The 21,958-nt window shown below is 34.0% G+C and overlaps 1 protein-coding gene across 1 annotated transcript in view; it reads right to left on the reverse strand.

Annotated features, from left to right (window-relative positions):
• The window catches only part of FBXW7 (F-box and WD repeat domain containing 7), a 117,398-nt gene that overhangs the window by 87,580 nt on the left and 7,860 nt on the right, over positions 1-21,958 (reverse strand). Inside the window, exon 2 of the mRNA XM_043971061.1 lies at positions 14,050-14,625. Within this exon, the coding sequence (XP_043826996.1) occupies positions 14,050-14,556 (507 nt within the window). The 5' untranslated portion in view covers positions 14,557-14,625. The remainder of the gene's footprint in view (positions 1-14,049; positions 14,626-21,958) is intronic.

A 21,958-nucleotide genomic window follows, 5' to 3' on the forward strand; every position in this document is an offset into this window, starting at 1 on the left:
TTTCTCTCTCTCTTTACCAAATTCTTATTCTCCTTAATAAATGCTTAAAAGTCTACCTCTTACCAAAGCTTATAATTTATTGGCAACCACTCATTAGATTTTAGACAGTCTAGGCAGAATTTTAGCCCTTAACATTGTGCTATAAGAAATGACAAGCAGGATGATTTCAGAAAGGCCTGAAAAGACTTATATGAACTGATGTATAGTGAAGTGAGCAGAACCAGGAGAACGTTGTGCAGTGACAGTAATATTGTTTGATGAAGAAGTGTGAATGACTTAACTATTCTCAGAAATACAATGATCTGAGACAATCCCAAAGGACTAACGATGAAACATACTATCCACCTCCAAAGAACTACTATTGATTGAACACTGACTGAAGCATGCTATTTTTATTTTTTTAAAGTAAACACATTTCATATGTTTACTGAAGTTTCTAAAATACCTACTCTGTTATCAATATAGTTAATGTCTATAAAGTGCTTTAGAGTTTGCAAAGTGCTTTACAATATTATATCATTTTATCCTAACCCTGGGAAGGTAGGTGCTATTATTATCCCCATTTTACAGATGAGGAAACTAAGGTAATCAGGTTAAGTAGCTTGCCCCAGGTCACACAGTCCTAGGTCTATTTCTATTTAAGTCATAGAAAACAATACATTAAATATTTTATGAGTAAATCTGGTTTTTCTGGTAACAACAATCATTCTAAAACAGCATGCCCAAGAAACTTCATCAAATTATCCATAAAATCTAAATGAGTTAAATGTCCTGATTTTGAGAAATCATCTAATTTATGAAAAAGAGTTGTGAGTCCAACAAGTAATGCTTTATTTTTGTTTTGTTTTGTTTTTTTGTGAGGCAGTTGGGGTTAAGTGACTTGCCCAGGGTCACACAGCCAGTAAGTGTTAAGTGTCTGAGGCCGAATTTGAACTCAGGTCCTCCTGACTCCAGGGCCGGTGCTCTATTTACTGCGCCACCTAGCTGCCCCAACAAGTAATGCTTTAAATGCTATGTGACATACCAGAGAGAGTGCTGGGGCTAAGCAATCAGGAAGAGCTTTGATTTTTGCCTATGTGACTCTGAGCAAAGACATTTTTCCACTTATACTAAGACAGCCATGCAAAGTTATCTTAACTTTATGGATTTATTTTTCTAACAACAATCTGCAGAAGTTTTATGAAGCAAAACTTTAAAAAGTGATGAGAATAGTTTGTCCCATTATATGTGACACTAGAATTATTTGGTTTAAGAAAATCTTGTCTGAAATGTGATTTCATTTCTGACAAATTCTCGATTGTTTAGATTTCCCATTTTAACTGTTTTATATATATCTGAAAGCCACTTTAGCCTAGACTATTGCTATTTAGAATGTCATCTCTTTTTTGTTTTGTTTTGGGTTTTTTTTTTTTTTGGCAGGGCAGTTGGGGTTAAGTGACTTGCCCAGGGTCACACAGCTAGTAAGTGTTAAGTGTCTGAGGTCGGATTTGAACTCAGGTCCTCCTGACTCCAGGGCCAGTGTTCTATCCACTGTACCACCTAGCTGTCCCAGAATGTCATCTCTTAAGAGGGCTCTCATGGCTTGTTTTTTTACCTTGTTTTCTCAGTGCCTTGCACAAAGTTGGTACTTAATAAATGCTTGTTGAAATAAACAGAATGAATTCCCCACTTCTGACAAACTGTAGTGGCATGGGAAGTAGACAAAACAGGGGAATAGGCATTCTCCTGGCTTACTCTCAAGGGAATTAAATTGGAATCTCCCCAAAAAGGGAAATGTATGATTATCATTTCATTAGTCAAAAATAGTTACATGCGCCCACTAAATGTAGAGTCCCATTGTAGCTTCTTTCCCTTATTAACATACTCTGGGGTTAGAGAAAACCCAGCTGAGATAAGTTTCTGGTTCTACAAGTCAGGCAGTAGGAATACATTCAATAGTGTCAGTCTCCATGGTCAACCAAAGCTGGTACACCACACAACTAACACATGAGACTATGGGGATCTGGGTTTGTAACAAGAAGCACAAACACACCTGATACTCTCTATGAAGGGTGTGTATTCAAATATTTCTGAATAGATGCTCACAGGGCACACTACACCACACTGGATGCTTTAATAACTATAAGGAGATCCAAAACACTAAGTCTAATGTGGATGAGATGCTAAACACAGAGCAGGGACATAAATCAGTGGTGTAAATTATTTCCTATCTTAAACTTCAAAGAAATTAGAACATTGGCACATATGAACTGAATGTTCTAAAATAGTTTCCTTTGGCTTGGACAATTAGTTTTTAATGAGTGAACTGTGAATACTTTTGTTCTCATGACCTAATGAAATGTGTATCAGCAGTAGACTGTCAGTATCTAAAATGAGAGGGTGACACTGATAAATTCTGGGTACTGGATTTCATCACCATTTATGCAGGTTACAACACACCCAAGCCATCCATTCTGTGAAACTCTTGTATATGTCTTTCCATAAATTCGCCAAAGTTATGGATTAGCGATAAAACTTTTTAAGTATAAAAATCTGAGTGGTTAGGTAGGTATACAATGTCTTTGAAACCATTCCTATACTGGCATAAATAGTTCTTTACAGATACTTAAGCAAACAAATATTCTATAACATGAATCATCTATAAATTTAGGATTTAATTCAGAAGCTTGAAAAAAAGAGAAATTAACTTCATTCACTAAACAGCCATATAATAATACTTTCAAAGTGGATAGAGCACCGGCCCTGGAGTCAGGAGTACCTGAGTTCAAATCCAGCCTCAGACACTTAACACTTACTAGCTGTGTGACCCTGGGCAAGTCACTTAACCCTAATTGCCTCACTAAAAAAAAAAAAATACTTTCAAGCAGGACTGAGAAATTATTCCTCTAGTACTCAAAACTATTAAAATACAGAAAAGCTACTTTACCATGGTTTCCTTTACAATAGGTAGCCTTTTACATTTTTAACAATATGGTTACAGTGTTTCCTGAAAAATGTTTTAACTACATAGTAGTACATTTCTCCCATTTAAAGTAAATAATGAGGATTCTGCATGTCATGTTGGTTAAATGCAGAAAAACATCATCCAGCAAAAGCCTCTCTCTATAATGGAGATCTCTCTGTGCTGAAAGAATGGGGGGGGGGGGGATTTAAATAATATTAAAGCCAATTTAAAATCCAGAAATAAGTGTTCCACAAAGAGAAATAGAAACTTTAAACTGGGCACAGGTATAGAAAGCCAAGGAAAGTAATATTTGTATCAGATGAATCAACGAATATTTGCTACCCATTAAAGATGGGTATGTAATAACTAATTATGTAATAACCATATAATAATATATAACATAATATATAAAGTAACTTTTGATATTTTTTTTCTACTTTGAGTCTTTTAACTTATATGTTACATGGAAATTATGTGTCATGGTAGTAGAGTTATAGACTTGGAAGGAGTGACCTAGGTTTGATTTTCACCTCTGAAATTTAATGAAAAAAATCAACTAATCCATCAGACCAATTTCCGTATTTATAAAATGGGCACAATATTTGTAGTACCTACTTTACAAAGCTGTTATGAGATTCAAATGAGAATATATGCAAAGTGCTTTGCCACTTTATACAACACTGTATAAATGTCTCAACCTCAAGTTTTGTAAAATGAGAAGCTGAACTAGAAGACTCCTAAGGTTCCTTTCTAGCTTTAAATCAATTATTTTATGCATCTATCTAGAAATAAAATACAGATGTAATAATCATTCCATCTGAAAGCTTTATCTGTTATTACAGAATCCGTTAATATCGTGCAATTATTTGTCAGAAGTATGCATAAAAACGCATAAACTGAATTAAAAAAAAAAGAAAAAAGCTGTATCCATCATTTTAAACAGTCTTATATTCATTAAATAGGAAGGCAAATGGCAGTATATTCAATATAATGCATTTACTTCCAGAAATTTAATTTATAGTACAGATATAAAACCAACATCAATAACAAGTAAAATACTGTTCAGATTCCCAAAACTTATCAGCAGTTTTATTTTCTTCCCAGTCCTGTTGTTCATTTTGTATGAAATTTCATAATCAGTATGTGCAATTTAAGGCAAAACAGGAAAACAACTAAATTCCTCTTAGTTCTTTGCAACATCATTAAAAGCACTTTTTGTTTCTAGCCTGAAGAAGCTTAGCCTAATACCCACAACCACCTGCTGGAAGGATAAATGACATATTTAAATAGAACATATTTGTCAAGTATCTAAAAAAGCTATAGTAATCAAACATATAATTCTTAACCCTTTTGATACCTGAAAGTGATGATCATTTTTACTTTACAGTTATAGTTCATATAATTAAATGTTCTTAATTTTTTTAATTTGTAATGTTTTCTAGTAAACAATCCTTATTGCCAGAAAAAAAAGAAAGAAAGAAAAAACAACCTCAAGTTAAAATTATATTTCAGAAAAGGCTCATCCATTATTTGGAAGAATTAATGAGCTTCTATTCTAACATCTAAGTAGAGATGCTTTAACCAGAGTAAAATTATATCTCCATTGTTAACAACTCTATTTAATTACTTATAATCATCTTTATTAGATACCATGAAAATGTGTGGATAATTCTTGTTTACCCAGGAATGATTCTAACAATCCTGTAAAGGTTTTTTAAATGTGTAAAAATTCTTTCTTTCTTTGTTTTTCAAGCCACCTTGAAGAAACCTAGTTTTTCTGCTTCTGCTGGCAAGACAAAATAATGCTATAGGAAATATTTTCATGTGACGATTCAAAGTCTCCAAATTAAGAAGTCTTGAGTTTAAGCTCCCTTTCAGATTTCTCCCAGGTGAAGCATAGCCAGTCAACTGGAAATCAAATTAAAATTGGTAGAGATAGAATGAATTTCATATTCAGTAATAGTAAGGGTTACAATAAATAATTATACAGCAGAAGTTAAAAGAACTAGTCCAACATCTTTATTTTATAGAAGAGAAAGTTTAGGTCCAAGAAGGTCCAGTGTCTTCCCCAAGATCACATAGTATTAGTAGGTGGCTGTGAATTAACTGAAATTTTGTTCCTCTTTATCAGCCAATGATAAAAGTTTAACATATGGGGCAGCTAGGTGGCACAGTGGATAAAGCACCAGCCCTGGAGTCAGGAATACCTGAGTTCAAATCCGGCCTCAGACACTTGACACTTACTAGCTGTGTGACCCTGGGCAAGTCACTTAACCGCAACTGCCTCACTAAAAAAAAAAAAAGTTTAACATACATCACTGGAATGGTTTAGCCTTTGAAACAGATAGGCATCCTCTGGACCAAAAATATATACTAGATAGAAACAGGGTAGTTAAAATTATTTGCTTAAAATTATTATGAGACAAAGCCTGTCTGAGTTTAATTCTCAAAAAAAAATGTCTATTAACTTCACAAAGAAAAAAATATTCAAATGCCAAACATTACTCATTGTATCAGTGTTTTGAGGATTTTATCTATTTTCACTCTCACAGTTCAGGTTATCTGATACACCTGCTCAAGGTACTAAATGTGATCTTGCATCAGGTGGCAAAAAGTCTATTCTTTCTTTGAACAAGGAATACACACACACACACACACACACACACACACACACACACACACACACACAGAGTATACCAGGCACTGTGCTAATCACGTTACAAATGTCTTAGCCTAGGAGATAGGTGCTATCATTATTCCCATTTTACAATTGAGGAAACTGAACATGTTACTTGCTCGACCAAGGTTACACAGCTAGTTAAGTCTTTTCAGGCTGGATTTGAACTCAGGTCTTCCTCACTCTAATCCTATTCACTATACCACCCAGCTACATCCTCCCTCTGAAGTTTCACTAACCTAGTATGTTTCATTACATAAAAACTTCAGGTTTAAATAATCATCTAAAAAGATAATTGTTACTATCATGTCTTCAAAAAAGAGAATTCAGCATTTTGCCAGGTGAATACACAATTCTTCAACTTCTTTTGGTGCTGAACAAATACTTGAGCATTTAAATGTGAGGGTATCATTTTCATTTTATAAATTGTTTCCAGACAAATGCTGGGAAGACAGTCTTGATGCTGTCAAAGAAAGGAGCAATTAAACCTAATTGTTCTGACACTTTCTCCCCCTGCCCCTGGCTTCCCCAAAAGAAGTAACCTTGGAGCATGTCCCCATTCCCAGTAAGAACAAAAGCCTTGGCATTTTCATTTCACTAACTGGATCACTTTTAAGAGCTTCACCATCTATTTAGCTGCACTAGTCATGACTGTTGTCTTGTTATGAAAAAAAAGATTAGTATCCCACTTTACTACTGAAGTGATTATTAAAGAACAAAGAAAAAAAACTTCAAGGGACTAAGTCTGGCCAATAATACAAAGGGAAAATAACTCGTATCTCAAAGTCCAAACTAATGCTCAACTTATTTTCTTATATAAACTCTTCTCTTTCTGACTTCTGTCCCAGTTCCACTCCTGATTTTCCAAATCTCTGTACAAATATCATTTCTCTCCTTAAGATGCTTCCTCTGATTCATGATTTCCGGCTCAGGTCGCTATTTTAATAAAGAGTCCAGGCTATCTATGTTCCCACCTCTCCCCACCCCATTCCTACCTGGATTCCACCTTGCACCACTCCCACACCCATTTCCAGCTCCATGTAATGTGTTATCTTTCCCCATTACAACATGAACTCCTTGTATTTGTATTCCTAGATCACTGGGTGTTAGGCATTGAGTGCTTGACACACAGTAAGTACTTAAATGTTCTCTATCAATTTCTCTATCTATATATCCATCCATCTGCAATATGTCTATTTCTTGGATTTTAAGAACATGAACTTAATTTCTTTCTCCAGGCCTCATCTAAACTATGTCCAAAGAAAGTGGAAACAAGAAACAGTGATGGTGAAACTGAGGAATCTGTTATAATAAAATTTTGCCAAAGAATGACTTTTCTCTAAAATATTTTTTCAAAGACAAAAGTAAAATTTAAGGCTTCAATTACAACAGGGGTTCTTAAACCTGTGGACGATGAACTCCCCCCCACCCCAGGGCAATGAGAGTTAAGTGGCTTGTCCAGGGTCACACAGCTTGTAAGTGTCAAGTGTCTGAGGCCAAATTTGAACTCAAGTCCTCCTGAATCTGGGGATGGTACTTTATCCACTGCACCACCTAGCTGCCCCTTGGACCATGAACTTTTAAAAACCTACTTTATCATTATAATTCAATAACTGTTCCTTTTTAATTCTCCATATTTTATTGTATGCATTTAAAAATATTATTCTGAGAGAAGATTCACAGGCTTCATCAGACTTTCAAAGGAATCTATGACATAAAAAAAGTTAAGAACCTTGGATCTAGACTCTAGACATCTTTGAGGCCTGGGACAAGTGTATTGTTTTCCATGTCATTTCAATTTGAATAGCCAAAAGACACAAAGGGACCTACAGATTAAAGAAACCCAGACAAATCTTCATGGGACACAGGAATTCGTTTAAATAATACTCAAACTCAGTAGTTACCTCCCCTCTCTGAAATCAAGCACAAAAATGATAAAAGATAATAAGCAAACACCTTTAAAAATAATACTCTGTACTTGAATAATTCATCAAAATTTTCTATATTTTATATAGTACCATAAAAGAACAGAATATACTGCAAATAAATAAAACCCTAGCTTACCATATTTCATCTCACCTAACCCCAGGAATGAGACTTTCCCACAAAACAACTAAGAAAGTCAATTACCAGATGTGTCCAGAATATAAGAAGAAAATTTTAGTTAAAGAAGTCAACCTTACCTGGAAGAGACCGTTTTAAACTACCCACTAATGCAGGATGCAGGACAGCAATGTGCAATGGATGTCCACTGCAACAGATGCTTGGCAGACTCTTAATTTGCTCTGGATGGAACTGTTTCAGTGGGCTTTGTATTCCCATAGCCAGAGATAGTTAGAACCAATACATACACATGCTCCAAAATCTTTCTTTTAATTAGTACTTGTTTTTTCAAAGCAAAGTATAGCTAAGTATAGGAGTTTCTTTATTTCCTCATCAAAATACAGGGCCAAATGCAACATTATGCACTATTCTAATATCTGCATTAGAAATGTTGCATTAAAACTTCAAAAATATTACATCAGAACACCAAAAGATAAAAAAAGGAAAAGAGCATTTATTAAATGCATTAAGAAACTCTGAACACTAACTATAATATGGTGCACATTTATGCCCTCTAGTGTTTAACAATGAAAAAGATATTAGTGATCCTAGCAATTAGATCTATGAGCCAATGATCCATAAAACATTATTGCAGAAAGGGACCTTCAATCTCATTCTACACATGCAGAAACTAGAGAAGTAAAAAATGAATTATTTGATGTTGAAGAGTAAGTTAAGGGCAGGGCCAAATTCCTAATCAAATGTTCTTTCTACTACATTATATTTCATTCCTGGTTTTAAAAAATCTATTCTTCTCTACCATTCCATGCACTCACAGTAGCAGGACATTTCAAGAAATAAGAGGCTATGCATCTTTTTTTACTTGACAGAAGTAAAAGTATAAAGGCTAACTTCAAAACTAAAGAACAGTCAGTGACAAGTACTGCCCCAAAGAGCCACATTTCCTTTTAAATGCCCCCACACACATCTCAAATCTTAGTGCAAGCCATTCCCACTCATATACCTTTTTAGATTATCCAGTTGCATATTGAAGGCTTGGAGCTTGACTTTGATAAACACAATTTTAAAAGTTTAGTTTTCTAACTTACAACATGTGCTGTGCATGCTAAAGGTAAGGTCACTAAATAATTATTGTTATTACCCTAGCATAGTGCTTTGTCCATTATAATAACAGTTATATTTTTAAAAATAACTAATATTTAATATGTGAAGTACAAGTAAAACTATGTAAAACAAAGTAAATGTAAACAATTTAAAAGAGAACAAAAAAATTAGTAAGGTACTTTCTTGAATTCACATCATTTCAGAGGTGAAAGGAATTCAGAGAACCGAATCTGGCTGGGACCTGAACAAGAATCCCTCAAACAATGTAGCTGATCTGAAGATTATCTAACCTTTGCTAGAAGTAGAATACTGCACATAGTAGGCACTCAAAATGTGCTGAGGGAATGAAATAGTGGGCTGAAGTATAACATGGCTGTGATGAATTTCTTCCTTTGTACAACTGGCCCTTGAGCCTGTCAGAACTTCTTGGCCAGTAGGAGTAATACGTGACATATGGGCTTAATCACTAACCAGACTTGTAATGGGCCTTCCCATTTCTAAAGTGAATTTCAATTTGTGATAATATTTTGGGATTGGTCTGCCCTACTATGGTCCTCTATCGAAAATCATGTGGAAACCCTTCAATACAATAAACTTTCTGTCATGTTCTTTTATCTATATATGTTGTTCTCATGTCCATATTCATACTACACATATCTCGTCACCTTTTCACTTTGCAGTTTAAGCCTTGGTACAATAAACAAAACAATTAAATATATGTATATATGTGTGTCTGTGTGTGTACATATGTATCCACACATATATTATCAGGAAGATAACATCTACCTTTGGATTTTTAAAAATTCTACCTGTCCTTTCTTGGTTTCCATCTTCTCATCATCAACTTTTCCACTGTGACAGACAATGGAAATTAAGTGGAATAAACGATGTGTTTATATAACAACACGCACTATTGGAAGAAAAAAAAAGGTTAATATGTAGCTTTGATTTATGATGTTTCTTCTATTACCATGATAAAGGAGATGATAAGAAAATGAATAAATGCTTCAAACTAGTGTTGCCAACTTTTAAAATATATGTATTGTTAATTTTTATTCTAAAGATCTTCTCTAAAATCCACATTTTAAATTGTTCCATTTCCTTTTACTTTGGAAACATAATCACAAAAATCTTTTCATTAGGGGCTGTTAAAGAAAAACAAAAATATTTAGTCATGCTCAAGGAAAAATAAAAGACCAAAACAAGTTAAAACATATATGTAACTTTTAATTGGTTGATTTATTCTGAAAAAATGAAGATAAATTTCCCCAAGTTCTTTTCTGGACTGGACCATCATCCTCAAAATGTTATTCTCAAGTCTAGCAATTGTCAGAAAGCTCCCTAATTCACAATTGCTGTATTGTTTTGATCAACATTTATTATAAAGTGCCTACTTCATGAAGAAGACTATTTTAGACTTCAGAAAAAGAAAAAAAAATAACAAGAACACACTTTCTGTCCTAAAGGACTTCATAGTCTAACAGGGATTGTATCTTTTACAACATTAGAATTTTCAAGTGTTGTCTAAGGGGGCAGGGAGGGGGGGGTCCTATGGGTGTCCCCAAGACTCTTTCAAAAGTCAAAACTACTTTCATAATAATACTAAAAATTTTATCTCTAATACAGTAAACATTGATAGATATAACCCACATAAACAAAAGCTCTCGGAGAAGGGGGTCCTCAAGAATATTTAAAAGTCTAAAGCAGTCCTGGGAACAAAGTTTTAGGACTGCTTACAAGAATAGCATAACATTCACGTACACTTAAAATTCAATGAGAAATTTAAGTTGAAAATTACATTGCACCAGTATAAGAAAATGTATTCTTATAAAACACTATATGAAAACTAGCAATTGTGAAAAAGATTGCATGTCATGGAAGTAGAAAAGTGAAGCTCATCCCAGACATAAGAACATTCAATCTGTCTTTAAGTGCCACTTACCATTTATTTGTATTTTAAGTGAAAGAAGTTAACAAAGTTTAGGCTTGACAATGATTTTATGATGACCCTAGACTTTCTTTATCAGGTCAGTCCTTAAATGTTAAAGAGGAGTTGACAATGCTTTGGACTTCGACTTATGAATTTTCCTTCCAATTTAGCCTCTTACCTGACAAAATAAGGGAGGAACCAACCACTGAAAAGAAGAGATGTGATTAAAAAGGAATGAAAAAGGTGCTTAAACAAGTGTAAAAATGTACACAACCAATGATTACATTGCTATTCAAAGCAGTAATCTTGTGAAGCCACTGCCTTGTGCCATGATGTAAATGCTCAATATATTTTCAAAACTCATCTTTTGAAGTTGCCTTCAAAGATATTTTATGAATCTTAGAAGAAAATAGTTGGGGGAGAGGGGGTGAAGCCAAATTGGCAGAGCAGAAGGAACCAAGGCAGCTGATCTGCCTACACCTGTTTCATCTTTAAATGTACCAAACAGAATACTGATGAAGTAATCTGGAAAAAGTCAGTGAACACTTTGCCTGGCTCAGATCATCACAGGGAGACAGAAAAAAAGAGGTCTATAATGCCTGGAGACAGAGTTAGAGCAGGAACATGTGGCCCACAGAGCACCTCAGTGCCCAGGGAAAGGCTGTGCTCCAACACAAAAAGAAGTCCCAGACCTCCTTTGGAGCCCACCCATACCTACACAGGGGCATGGTTAAAAGGGACAGATTCCAACTTGCAGCTCTAGCGTCCATTATCTAGTCCCAGCTCACAAATCCAGAGCAGACTGCTCTGGGGATCTACACATTTCCCTTCCCAGGGAGGGAGTCCAAGAAAAAAAAGCAGTTCAGAAGGCAGGAGCATCAGGGAGTAATGACACATCTGAGCAGGTTCTCCCTTCCAGGATCTAACCCGGCCTGCAGAGGAATGACCCAAGCAGGACACCCAGAACATTTTTGTTATAAAAAGGTTCAATGCATAAAGGGCTAAATTCAATTAGAACATTAGAGAAGAAACACCCATAACCTTGTAAGTTGTAGAAGAGGTGCCAATCTGTATTAGTTCAATGATTTTCCTTTCCTAATGCAATCACAGGAAAAAATCTAAGAGTTAAAATTTTCTAAGCAACTCCTATGGGTAAGGTGGTGTGCTAGGTTCCAGCAAGACAAAGATGAAAATAACAGTTCCTGACTAAAGAATTTCTCTTCTAGAGGACAACCTTCCAACTTCTGAGAAAATCTCATTCAAGATTATACTGAAATAATATTATTGTGCCCATTTGCAGTTCAAGTCATCAAAATTGATTTTAATAGTTTGTGTGTATGGGATAGCATGAAACAAAACTCTGGTTGGCCATTTTAGTTTGGCAAATAATAATTCAGCTGTTCTTACCTACCTCAAACATCCATTATTCTCACCTAAACTCCAAAAAAAACCCAACAGGACACACACATACATGCACATACATGCTCAAAAAAGAAATTTGGAGAAAACAAGGTAAAGGCAAATCTATAAGATCTTTTCTCTCTTCAATCTAAAACATTTATTTCCTTTCATTTCATAATTCTATAATAACCAATAAGAAAGCTATATCCCTATTATTTTATAAAGAGTTGATACTTTTTTCTACTAATATTCTGAAAATAGAATTCTGAGTACTATCCAAAATACTAATGATCTAACTGTTTCCTATAATGTTTGACATTATTACCAATATACAAAGAACCTAACTTGAATTATATAGAATGAGGATCGGCACCAATTTGACTCAGGACCCAATCAATAAAGCCAAGGTCTAGCAGAATTCTGCCCCCAAGTTCTGTGGCTCTGTGCCCACTGTGGCTCTGAGTTGGTAAAGCCAATGGAGTACATAGGAAATGTTGTGAAGATTAATCAAGTACACTTCCCTGTCTGCTTCATTTCCTCACTCATGCTTAATACAAGACTTCTAGGTATTATAAGATGCAGGGAACCTTAAATGCAGGCTTTTTCATGGGCAGGGATCAAGGCGGCTCAAAGGTTTAAGTAGGCACTGCCTGTTACACTTTTACTGACAGCTCTCCATTTCCTCTTCTTTCTGAGTAATCTCTCGTTGTCCTCTATTCTTTTCATCTCTAGAATGGGAAAAGTGGTGGTTGACCAGCAAGACCATTCTTCCCAAACCACTAGAGGACTAGTCATTAAAATCCTGGGTTAATAAGGTCACTAGATAGAATATGGTAAAGCACATATAGCTCTACCAGAATGCCTGGCTGCCCCACACAGATTGTGGGAGAGCCAAAGTCAGATGCAGCACTGCTACCACTAGAGAATGAACTGGTGGAAGGAGCTTTCAATAAGTTAGAAAATGTACCCGATCCCAACCCTCTATTGGAGCTATGCTATATCCATGAGACAGGTCAAGCACAATGGCTTTGTAGTAACAGGTATGTGAACAGACACCTTTTTGAAGACTATGTTCATACTATTAATGGGAATGAGAATGATCAATTGCTATGTAAAAAACTAAGTAAAATAGTTAAAACAAAAGAAAAAAAGAATTCTATATTATATGAAAAGATAAAGTAAATAATCCTCAAGTGAGTAAATGACTATATCAGTAACTGATATTTCAAATACTTCTAAAAATTGTCATTTCTTGCTGATACTTTAGGCAGATTCTATTTGATGTAACAGTCTATTTGCTTATGTACCGAGGACTATTTTTCAAACAGAGTATTGTGTTCTAATCACCTTAATAAGCAAAAAAGTTTTGAACTATGGCAATTTATAAATCAAATCAAAGAATATAATTTTTGTATGTAATATCTGCATGGTTCTCCAAAGGGAAAAGGCAATTCTAAATAATTTACTTACAAATATCACGGTTGACCTAAACTAATATTATCACTACATATGTCAAACAAAATGACTTTGTTGTAACAGGTCTGTGAGCAGACACTTTTTGAAGACTATGTCCATACTACTGGTAGCCACAAACCACAATGTAGTTTACAGCATATTAAGAAGCAAAGAAAATAATTATCTACATTTCTGGTTTTCAAAGGCATTTGCCAAATTACTTTACATTCACCTATAAGATGACTACTGAACTACCACCACTATACGTTGAAATTGAGTATACCTTTATGAAATAAAACATTACGCAAATGGCAGTTAATTTGGTGGACAAATACATAGATACTATCCAGTTTTAGTCCTCTGGCTGAACCTAGTTAGTAAAATTTAAGACGATATATGTTATAAACCATGAAACACAAGATGGGTTTTCCCTTTGGTTACCAAAAAAATGAGAATGAAAAATAATGTACTTACTTTTGATGTCTTTGTATAGAAAGGGGAGGAAAGTTGGTGAATAGGCAAGTCCATGATACTATTGGAATTTGTGACACTGTTACTGTTTGTGTGTTCATCTTCTCTGCTACTGTCATCAGATTGATCAAAATCATCACTCTCCTGGTCCATTTCCTCCTCCTCTTCATCCTCCTCATCTTGTTCACCAGCATGTTCCTCATCCTCCTCCTGTTCTTCTTGGATACCTGTGGATTCTTCATCTACTGAAATAAACCGATTATTATTTTCTTCTAATTGTTCTTGCTGGGAATCATTTTGGTCTCCATGTCTGGGTTCTGCACCAATAACTTCCCCATTCCTTGCAATGTGCTCCTCCTCTTGTCGTAATTGTTGTTGCTGCTGATGCTGTTCCTCCTCCACAACTCGATTCATCTGATCCTCATCTACCTGGCTTGAGGAAGAATTACCTCTTAGAGAACCTCCAGTTCGTCTCCTCTTGCTGCCCACAGACAGCAGTTCTTGATTCATTTCCAAAAGCCAGCTTGCTACTTCTTGGACCTTGGCTAGACTATCTGAAGATGCAAAGGTTTTCACATTCTGTTGGGGAGATGAAAAAAACAAATACAGAATAAAAATACAGAATATCATATTTTATATTCATATTTTGATGTCTTTTTTCTTTCATTCTCAAATCAAAAAGTTCTTGGTCATATCTCAAAAGCATCTTTAAAGGCTATGAAGGCAATATTTGCTTGGGGTCCTCAAGGTAGCATGTTCTCTAGATAATAGGATATTTCAATAATAGTGCTTAAGATTATTATTTCACACCTATTCTCAATATACAACACTAAGTACTTTTTTCTACCCTTTCATAATTGCTGGCATTTATACATGTAATTTGGGGTTATACATGTAATGGATTATTTTTAACAATAAAACATACTTTCCATAATTATGGACTAGGGTGCTTAACTTTAAGGAAAAAAAATTTAGTATAGGGCTTTTCAAATACTAATACAAAAAAAAGATAGAATGTTTAACATTTAATGTGTGACTATTAGAACACCATAGTTGTAAACATAAAATAAGGGTATATCACATCAAAAGTAATCTGGTCTCAGTAACTTTTCCTGCTGACAAGACTAAAAAATTATATTCACTTGATTGAGACAAAAAAAGAAAAGCATAAAATGATGCACATAGAATGACATATAAATGCCTGCTTTAGTCTTTGTATCCTCAGACTGCTAGCATTAACTTTCTTTTATCCTATAGTTTTAGGGCCATCACAAAAGTCTTCAGTAGAAATTTTAAAATCCTCAGTTTTGCCACCTGTCACCACTAGATGGCGACCCTATCCAGTCTAGTTTCCTGTATAATATCTTAAGTGAATTTTATATAAACTAAAATGCTCTTTCCCCATACAATGGTCACAAGCTATTATAACTGCTTCTTCTTCCTAAAATGGCATCAGAACATCTTCTTTAAAGGCCCCATAGGAATGTACATAATACATAATCAATGATAATATATCTATTTTTCTATAATATTTCAAGAATTACTTCTATTATTTCCAAAATCCACTGAGTAAATCTCATAATCAGCAAAGCCTATATTCTTTAGAATCACTTTATCAAAGGGTTTATTTGTTTTTAAGTTGTCCAAGATCTTATCTCCAAGACCAAGCACAATATCAGTCTACTAAACATGTCTGTCAATAACAGAAGGTAAAAACTTTAACATAAAATTCATGAAAGCAAATAACAATAGCACCATTTACACTTTGAGAAGTTTAACAGTATTTCATCTACAAATTGGAATGGATAACCACTAAGATCTCCTTCTAACTTAATATTCCATGTCTTTTTATTATTCTAACATTAATATTCCACATACTTCAAGAAAAAGTACATTTTGAAGGTAAGATGAATTTGAGAATTGGTTAACTTAAAGAACATTAAAAAATAAGAATGTATCTTGTCTGCTCAAACAAAAGAATAGGAATTAAAATATGCAAAACATTTTCTACCTAAGAATATTAAAACGATGAAGCTTTTATCTTTTTTAAGTTTTACTTGCAGCCTAATACTGCTTTCTCTGATTACTGCTCTAAAAAGAACTAAGATTTTAATTTTTTTCTTTTTATAAAATAGAATAAATTTTATTACTGATTAAAACAAGGGAAGAAACTATATATAGTACAAAAATTCCATTTCTTTGAAATTCAAAAAACAAAAAAAATTGGAAACATTTAGTAAGCATGAACTTTTTCTAAGGCAACATGCTATGGAACACAATTACAAAATTAAGATAGTCTCTGACTTCAAAGATTTTACAACAGAAGAGATACAACAGATTCACAAAAAAGCAAACACTGGATATATTCAAAATAAATAAAGTGATGGGGGAAAGGAAAGGATTGGAAACACCACAGTGCCAAATTTGATGTTATGAGGATACCAAAAATCAAGATCATTAAATGATACAAGTAAGTATCTAATATCACTAAATTAATTTTAAAATTAGGCATTTCTACCTCTGTAGAAACATACATTATCAGACTATAAAATATTAGGTTAGAACCACCACCAAGTCATGAATAGTACAGAATTTTACACTTGAAAGAGATTTTAGGTAGAGTTAATTTAGTTTAATCTTTTTTTTTTTAAATAGGGAAACAAACAGTCAAAAAAGCTAAATGAAATTACTTGCTTAAGGATACAAGGCAACAGTATCTTGACTTCCAATCTATTGTTTTTTCATTACTTCATTATGTTAATTTTTTGATAAATGATGTAGCTGAAATATTCAGGTCAAATTAATGTAAATATTTAAGTGCTAATAGAGATCACAAAAGACATAATAGGTAATTGATTATGCAAATATGGAGCTTTTATGTTAAAAAAATCAATGAGTCTATAATAGCTTTCAAATAGGAAAAACTTTGTATCAAATATTTCTCCTGAAGACTGATATCCAAGAGGCATATAGGGAACTATGACAATTCTCCAAGACCAAGAGCCATTCCCTAGTGGATATATGATTAGAGGATACTTTAAAAATAGTTTTCAAAAGAATTACTGAAAACTATTAGCAACCAAATAAACAATGTTTGCAAATCAAAGAGATTTCACTTCATCTTCATCAAATTGGCAAAGAAGACAAAAGAGAAGAGTCAATGTTGGAGGTATTATGTAAAGGTAAGAATAATAATATATTGTTAGAAGAAATGTGAATTAGTGGAAACTAATTCACCGGAAAGCAATTTGGAATTATGTTAAGCAACTAAAATGATTTCACTCCTAGGTATATGCCATAAAGTAAAGTCCCATTTACATAAAAATAAAAAAACTTAGATGAGCGCTTTTTTAAATCAGAAAAAAAGCAGATACAATAGATGTCCATCAGCAATGGAATGGCTAACAAAATAAATACAATAAAATATTACTGTTGAACAAGAAATAATGAATACAAAGAATATAGACTTATATGCTTTTTTTAATTCCAGTTTCAGATATGTCTTCTTTTGTTCTCTGTATAATGAAAAAAGTAAATAAGGAGAATACAGAGAAACATAGGAAGACTAGTAATATGAATTTAAGAAAAGTAAAGTAAGCAGAATAAGTAAAACAATATACATAACATAACAAGTAAATGATACTACAACCTCACCCAAAACAAAACAAAGCAAATCAAGATCCTGAAGCTGAACACTACAATTACAATTCTCAAGCTTGACATCAGAGAAAGAAAAGAAACCCTCCCTCTTTTGCAGTTAAGGTACAATGCCTGTGGTAATTTGCAAATAGGTGCAGGTCAAGTTGGGTATAACTGTCCCATCCTTACTTACATTCTTTTTTTATTCTTTGTTACAAGAGATGATTCCCTAGGAAGGGATGGAAGGGATATACAAGGTGCCCCCAAAGTCAGTGCAGTTTTTAAATATTTGGAAATGGAGATGTGGAAAAACAAAGGTTCAAAACTACATTTTCAGACTTTTAAAAAACCTCTGTTATTATTCCAATGATGCATCATTCTAACAGTGTCAGTGTTCCATTTCCTGGAAAATGTGAGATTACTAAAGACTTTGTTTTTCCATCTAATTTTTTAACTAATACTGGCATTTCCATCATCTTAATTTCTGAATTTTTCTCTCCTGCCTACCAAACTGCACACAATAATAAATATTTTAAAAGAGGAAGGAAAAAAGCAAGTATATGGCACAATGGATAAAGCACTAGATCTGGAATCAGGAAGACCTGAGTTCAAGTATAGCCTCAGAGATTCACTAGTTCTGTTACTCTAGCTAAGTCAATTCACCTCTGTGTGCCTCGATTTCCAAATCTGTAAAATGAAAATAATAATAGCACTTTTTCCCAGTGGTGTTGGGAGAATAAAATCAGATATTTACAAAATAATTCCTAAATCCTAGATCACTATATAAATACTATTTTTGTTGTTATTATTAGTGCTGTTTTTAAAGCAGCTTAACAAAACTAAAAAAGTCTATCAATATTGACACTATTCCAAACCTATAAAGTCCCACTTCTGCAAAAAAAAAAGATTTATTTTTTTGTTCAGTTCTTCTGTTACCAAGCTTTATCATTATAATTATATACCATATAATTTCCTTTTTTTTGGTTTTGTTGTTTTCATTTACACTGTCACAGTCATTGTGCAGTCTTTTCTCCTCCTAATCAGTTTTCATCAGTTCATAGCTTTCCATACTTCTCTGATTTCTTCATATTCATTTAGAGAAGAGCAGTTTCCTAATATAATCACAGTTCATTTAGTCATTTCCCAACGGATGATCATTGACTTTGTTTCTAGTTCTTTGCTACCACAAAAGGTGTTGCTAGGAAAACTTGGTGTAAATTATACCTTTTTCTCTTTGACCTCCTTAGAAAATATGCCTAATGGTAGGATCCCTGACTCAAACTATATAGGTACTTTAGTCACTTTGTTTTTAGGGTAATTCCAATTGTTTTGAAGAATGATGAGATCAATCCATAACTCTACCAAGAGTATATTAGTATGCCTATTATTAAATAGCCCCTCCAATATCAAACCTAGAAAACTCTTTACAAAAGACATCTTTTTTTTTCTGATATTTTCTAAATATTTAGTTAAATAAAGTATCCAGAGATGCCACCAAATATATCTGTAACATCTACTAGATTGAAGATGGCAGGAAGTTTTTAAGTCACTCCCTTTAAGTCTAGCAGGATTCTTTGTCCATTCATTCTAATTTGCACTTCCTCATATGGTGATACTTAGTATGTAATCTGTTCTTACAGCTCTGCTCTTCATTCCCCCACTTATAAATATTTCATAAAGGTCTTTGCAGTTTCTTTTCCTTCCTCACACTCATCAATTTTAATTGCATCATATTACACTTCATTAATGTGCCACAATTTAAATGGTCTCATTGATACACATTTAGGTTGCTTCCAGTTTGTTTGTTGGGGTTTTGTTTTTGGTTTTTTTGCAATTACAAATATTTCTTTGAAAATCTTTTAAGTTTACTGTATTCCACCAAATGGTATCCAGAAAGATTCTATGAATTTTCTAAGTATACCAGCAATGAATAAGAGTTCCTGTTTCTCCATAAACCTGTAAACACTGAGTTTCAATACTTATCAAATTCTTTTTTGCAAATTTCATAGGTATGAAACATTTTATTTTGCAATTTTCTGAGTGTTTTACAAGATTAACAATGATTGTATTTCTTGTTTTGAAGACTGTTCATAGTATTCAATCATTTATCTATTATGCATGGGGAGTTACAACCATTACTTTTATTTTGGTGAAGCAATTGGGGTTAAGTGACTTACCTAGGGTCACACAGCTATTAAGTGTTAAGTGTCTGAGGCCAGATCTGAACTCAGGTCCTACTGAATCCAGGGCCAGTACTCTATTCACTTCGCCACCTAACTGCCCCTACCATTACTTTTTTTTTCTTTTTGGTGAGGCAATTGGGGTTAAGCAACTTACCTAGGGTCACACAGCTAATAAGTGTTAAGTGTCTGAGGCTGGATTTGAACTCAGGTACTCCTGAATCCAGGGCTGGTGCTCTATGCACTGTGCCATCTAGCTGCCCCCCTACCATTACTTTTTTTTAACAGTTTCTTATAAATTTTACAAGTTTTTACCTGTAATATTTGCCATAAGCATTTCTCCATCCCCATGTCTTTTAATTATAATGCTAAGGACTGTTGCCAAAATAATCTGACACATCAAAAAATATTGAAGGAGGGGCAGCTAGGTGGCACAGTGGATAGAGCACTGGCTCTGGGGTCAGGAGTACCTGAATTCAAATCCGGCCTCAGACACTTAACACTTACTAGCTGTGTGACCCTGGGCAAGTCACTTAACCCCAATTGCCTCACTTAAAAAAATATAAATATATTGAAGGAAGACTATAGTAGGCACCTGCTATGTGTCAGGCACTATGCTAAAACACTTTCCAAATATCATTTTCATAGGATCTTCACAGCAATCCTGGGAGACAGATGCATTACTATTACCATTTTACAAGAAAGGAAATTGAGGTAGACAGAGCTTAAAGAACTTGTTCAGGGTCAAATTACTAGTGTCTGAGACTAGATTGGAACTCAAATCTTCCAGACTCCAAGTGCGGCACTCTATCCACTGTGTAGTCTAGCTGCCTAGCGTAAGGCAAAATCTATCAGGGCTAACCTATAACTTAATAAAGTTTGGAGAGTTATTCAAGTAACTATAAAATCATTCAGCTACTCATAATTAGAGGCACTATCAGAACTCGGATATGGACTTTAAACCTAGTGCTTTCTTTGCTATAAATATTCTCTTCCTGCAGGTATAGTCAGGATATTTGCATCTCTCAACACACCTCCATCCCTATGCCCCGGTACACTGATAACATAATATGACCCACAAGGCTGTAACCAAAAAAGGACTAGAAATGAGAATCAGGGTATATGAAATATGGTGATTTAAGGCAAACTGCCTGGCTTTGAGAATAGGTGTTTATTTTCATGGTTGTTATATTAGGAAGAGTGAATACCATGTTAGCCATTAAGTGATAAATACTTTTATGCCTGACAACTCATGATGTCTACTAAGTTTTTGGGAAAGATTATAAATTTAATTTCAAACATATGCTAAATTTTATTTTTTGTGTCCATCTAAATTATGGTTTGTTGGTTCTTTCCTCCTCCATTGTGCATAATCACTTCATTATGAGTTTTTCTAATTTTGAATGAGTTTTGCATACATGGTAAAATGTATTGCTGCTTGGTTGTGATTAAACTTAAAAACATAGTACTGTATTCTAATAGCTAGTATTTTGTTTAGCATTTTTGTATCTATATTTAATTAGGGAATATGTATCAATTTTGCCAGGTATTAAAGTCAGTAACATGTTTGCCTTATAAAAATAATGGATAGAGGGGCAGCTAAATGGCGAAGTGGATAGAGCACCGGCCCTGGATTCAGGAGTACCTGAGTTCAAATCCGGCCTCAGACACTTAACACTTACTAGCTGTGTGACCCTGGGCAAGTCACTTAACCCCAATTGCCCCGCAAAAAAAAAAAAATAATAATAATGGATAGAGATCTACCCTTCTCTATATCTGGGAGATCCATAAAATTTACATACATTTGTTCTTGGAAAATTAGAAAGAATTTAGCTATGAGTCACCTAGGCCAAGTATTTTGGAGGAAACTGAGAAAGAGGGGAGTAGAAGAGAAAATATGTAATGACATACTTTCCTCTGATATTTAAATTTTTTCCTGTTTTGTCAGTTCTAAAATATTATTTTAAGAAAATTACTACTTTCCTTTAAATTTACAAATTTATTAGAATATATCTATGTATCTTATTACCTAATATTTTTATTTCATCTTTTTTGTGTTTATTGTGATCTCTCTTCTTTCATTCTCCTCTTAG

This window comes from Dromiciops gliroides, chromosome 6, assembly GCF_019393635.1.
Source record: "Dromiciops gliroides isolate mDroGli1 chromosome 6, mDroGli1.pri, whole genome shotgun sequence".
Lineage (NCBI taxonomy): Eukaryota > Metazoa > Chordata > Mammalia > Microbiotheria > Microbiotheriidae > Dromiciops > Dromiciops gliroides.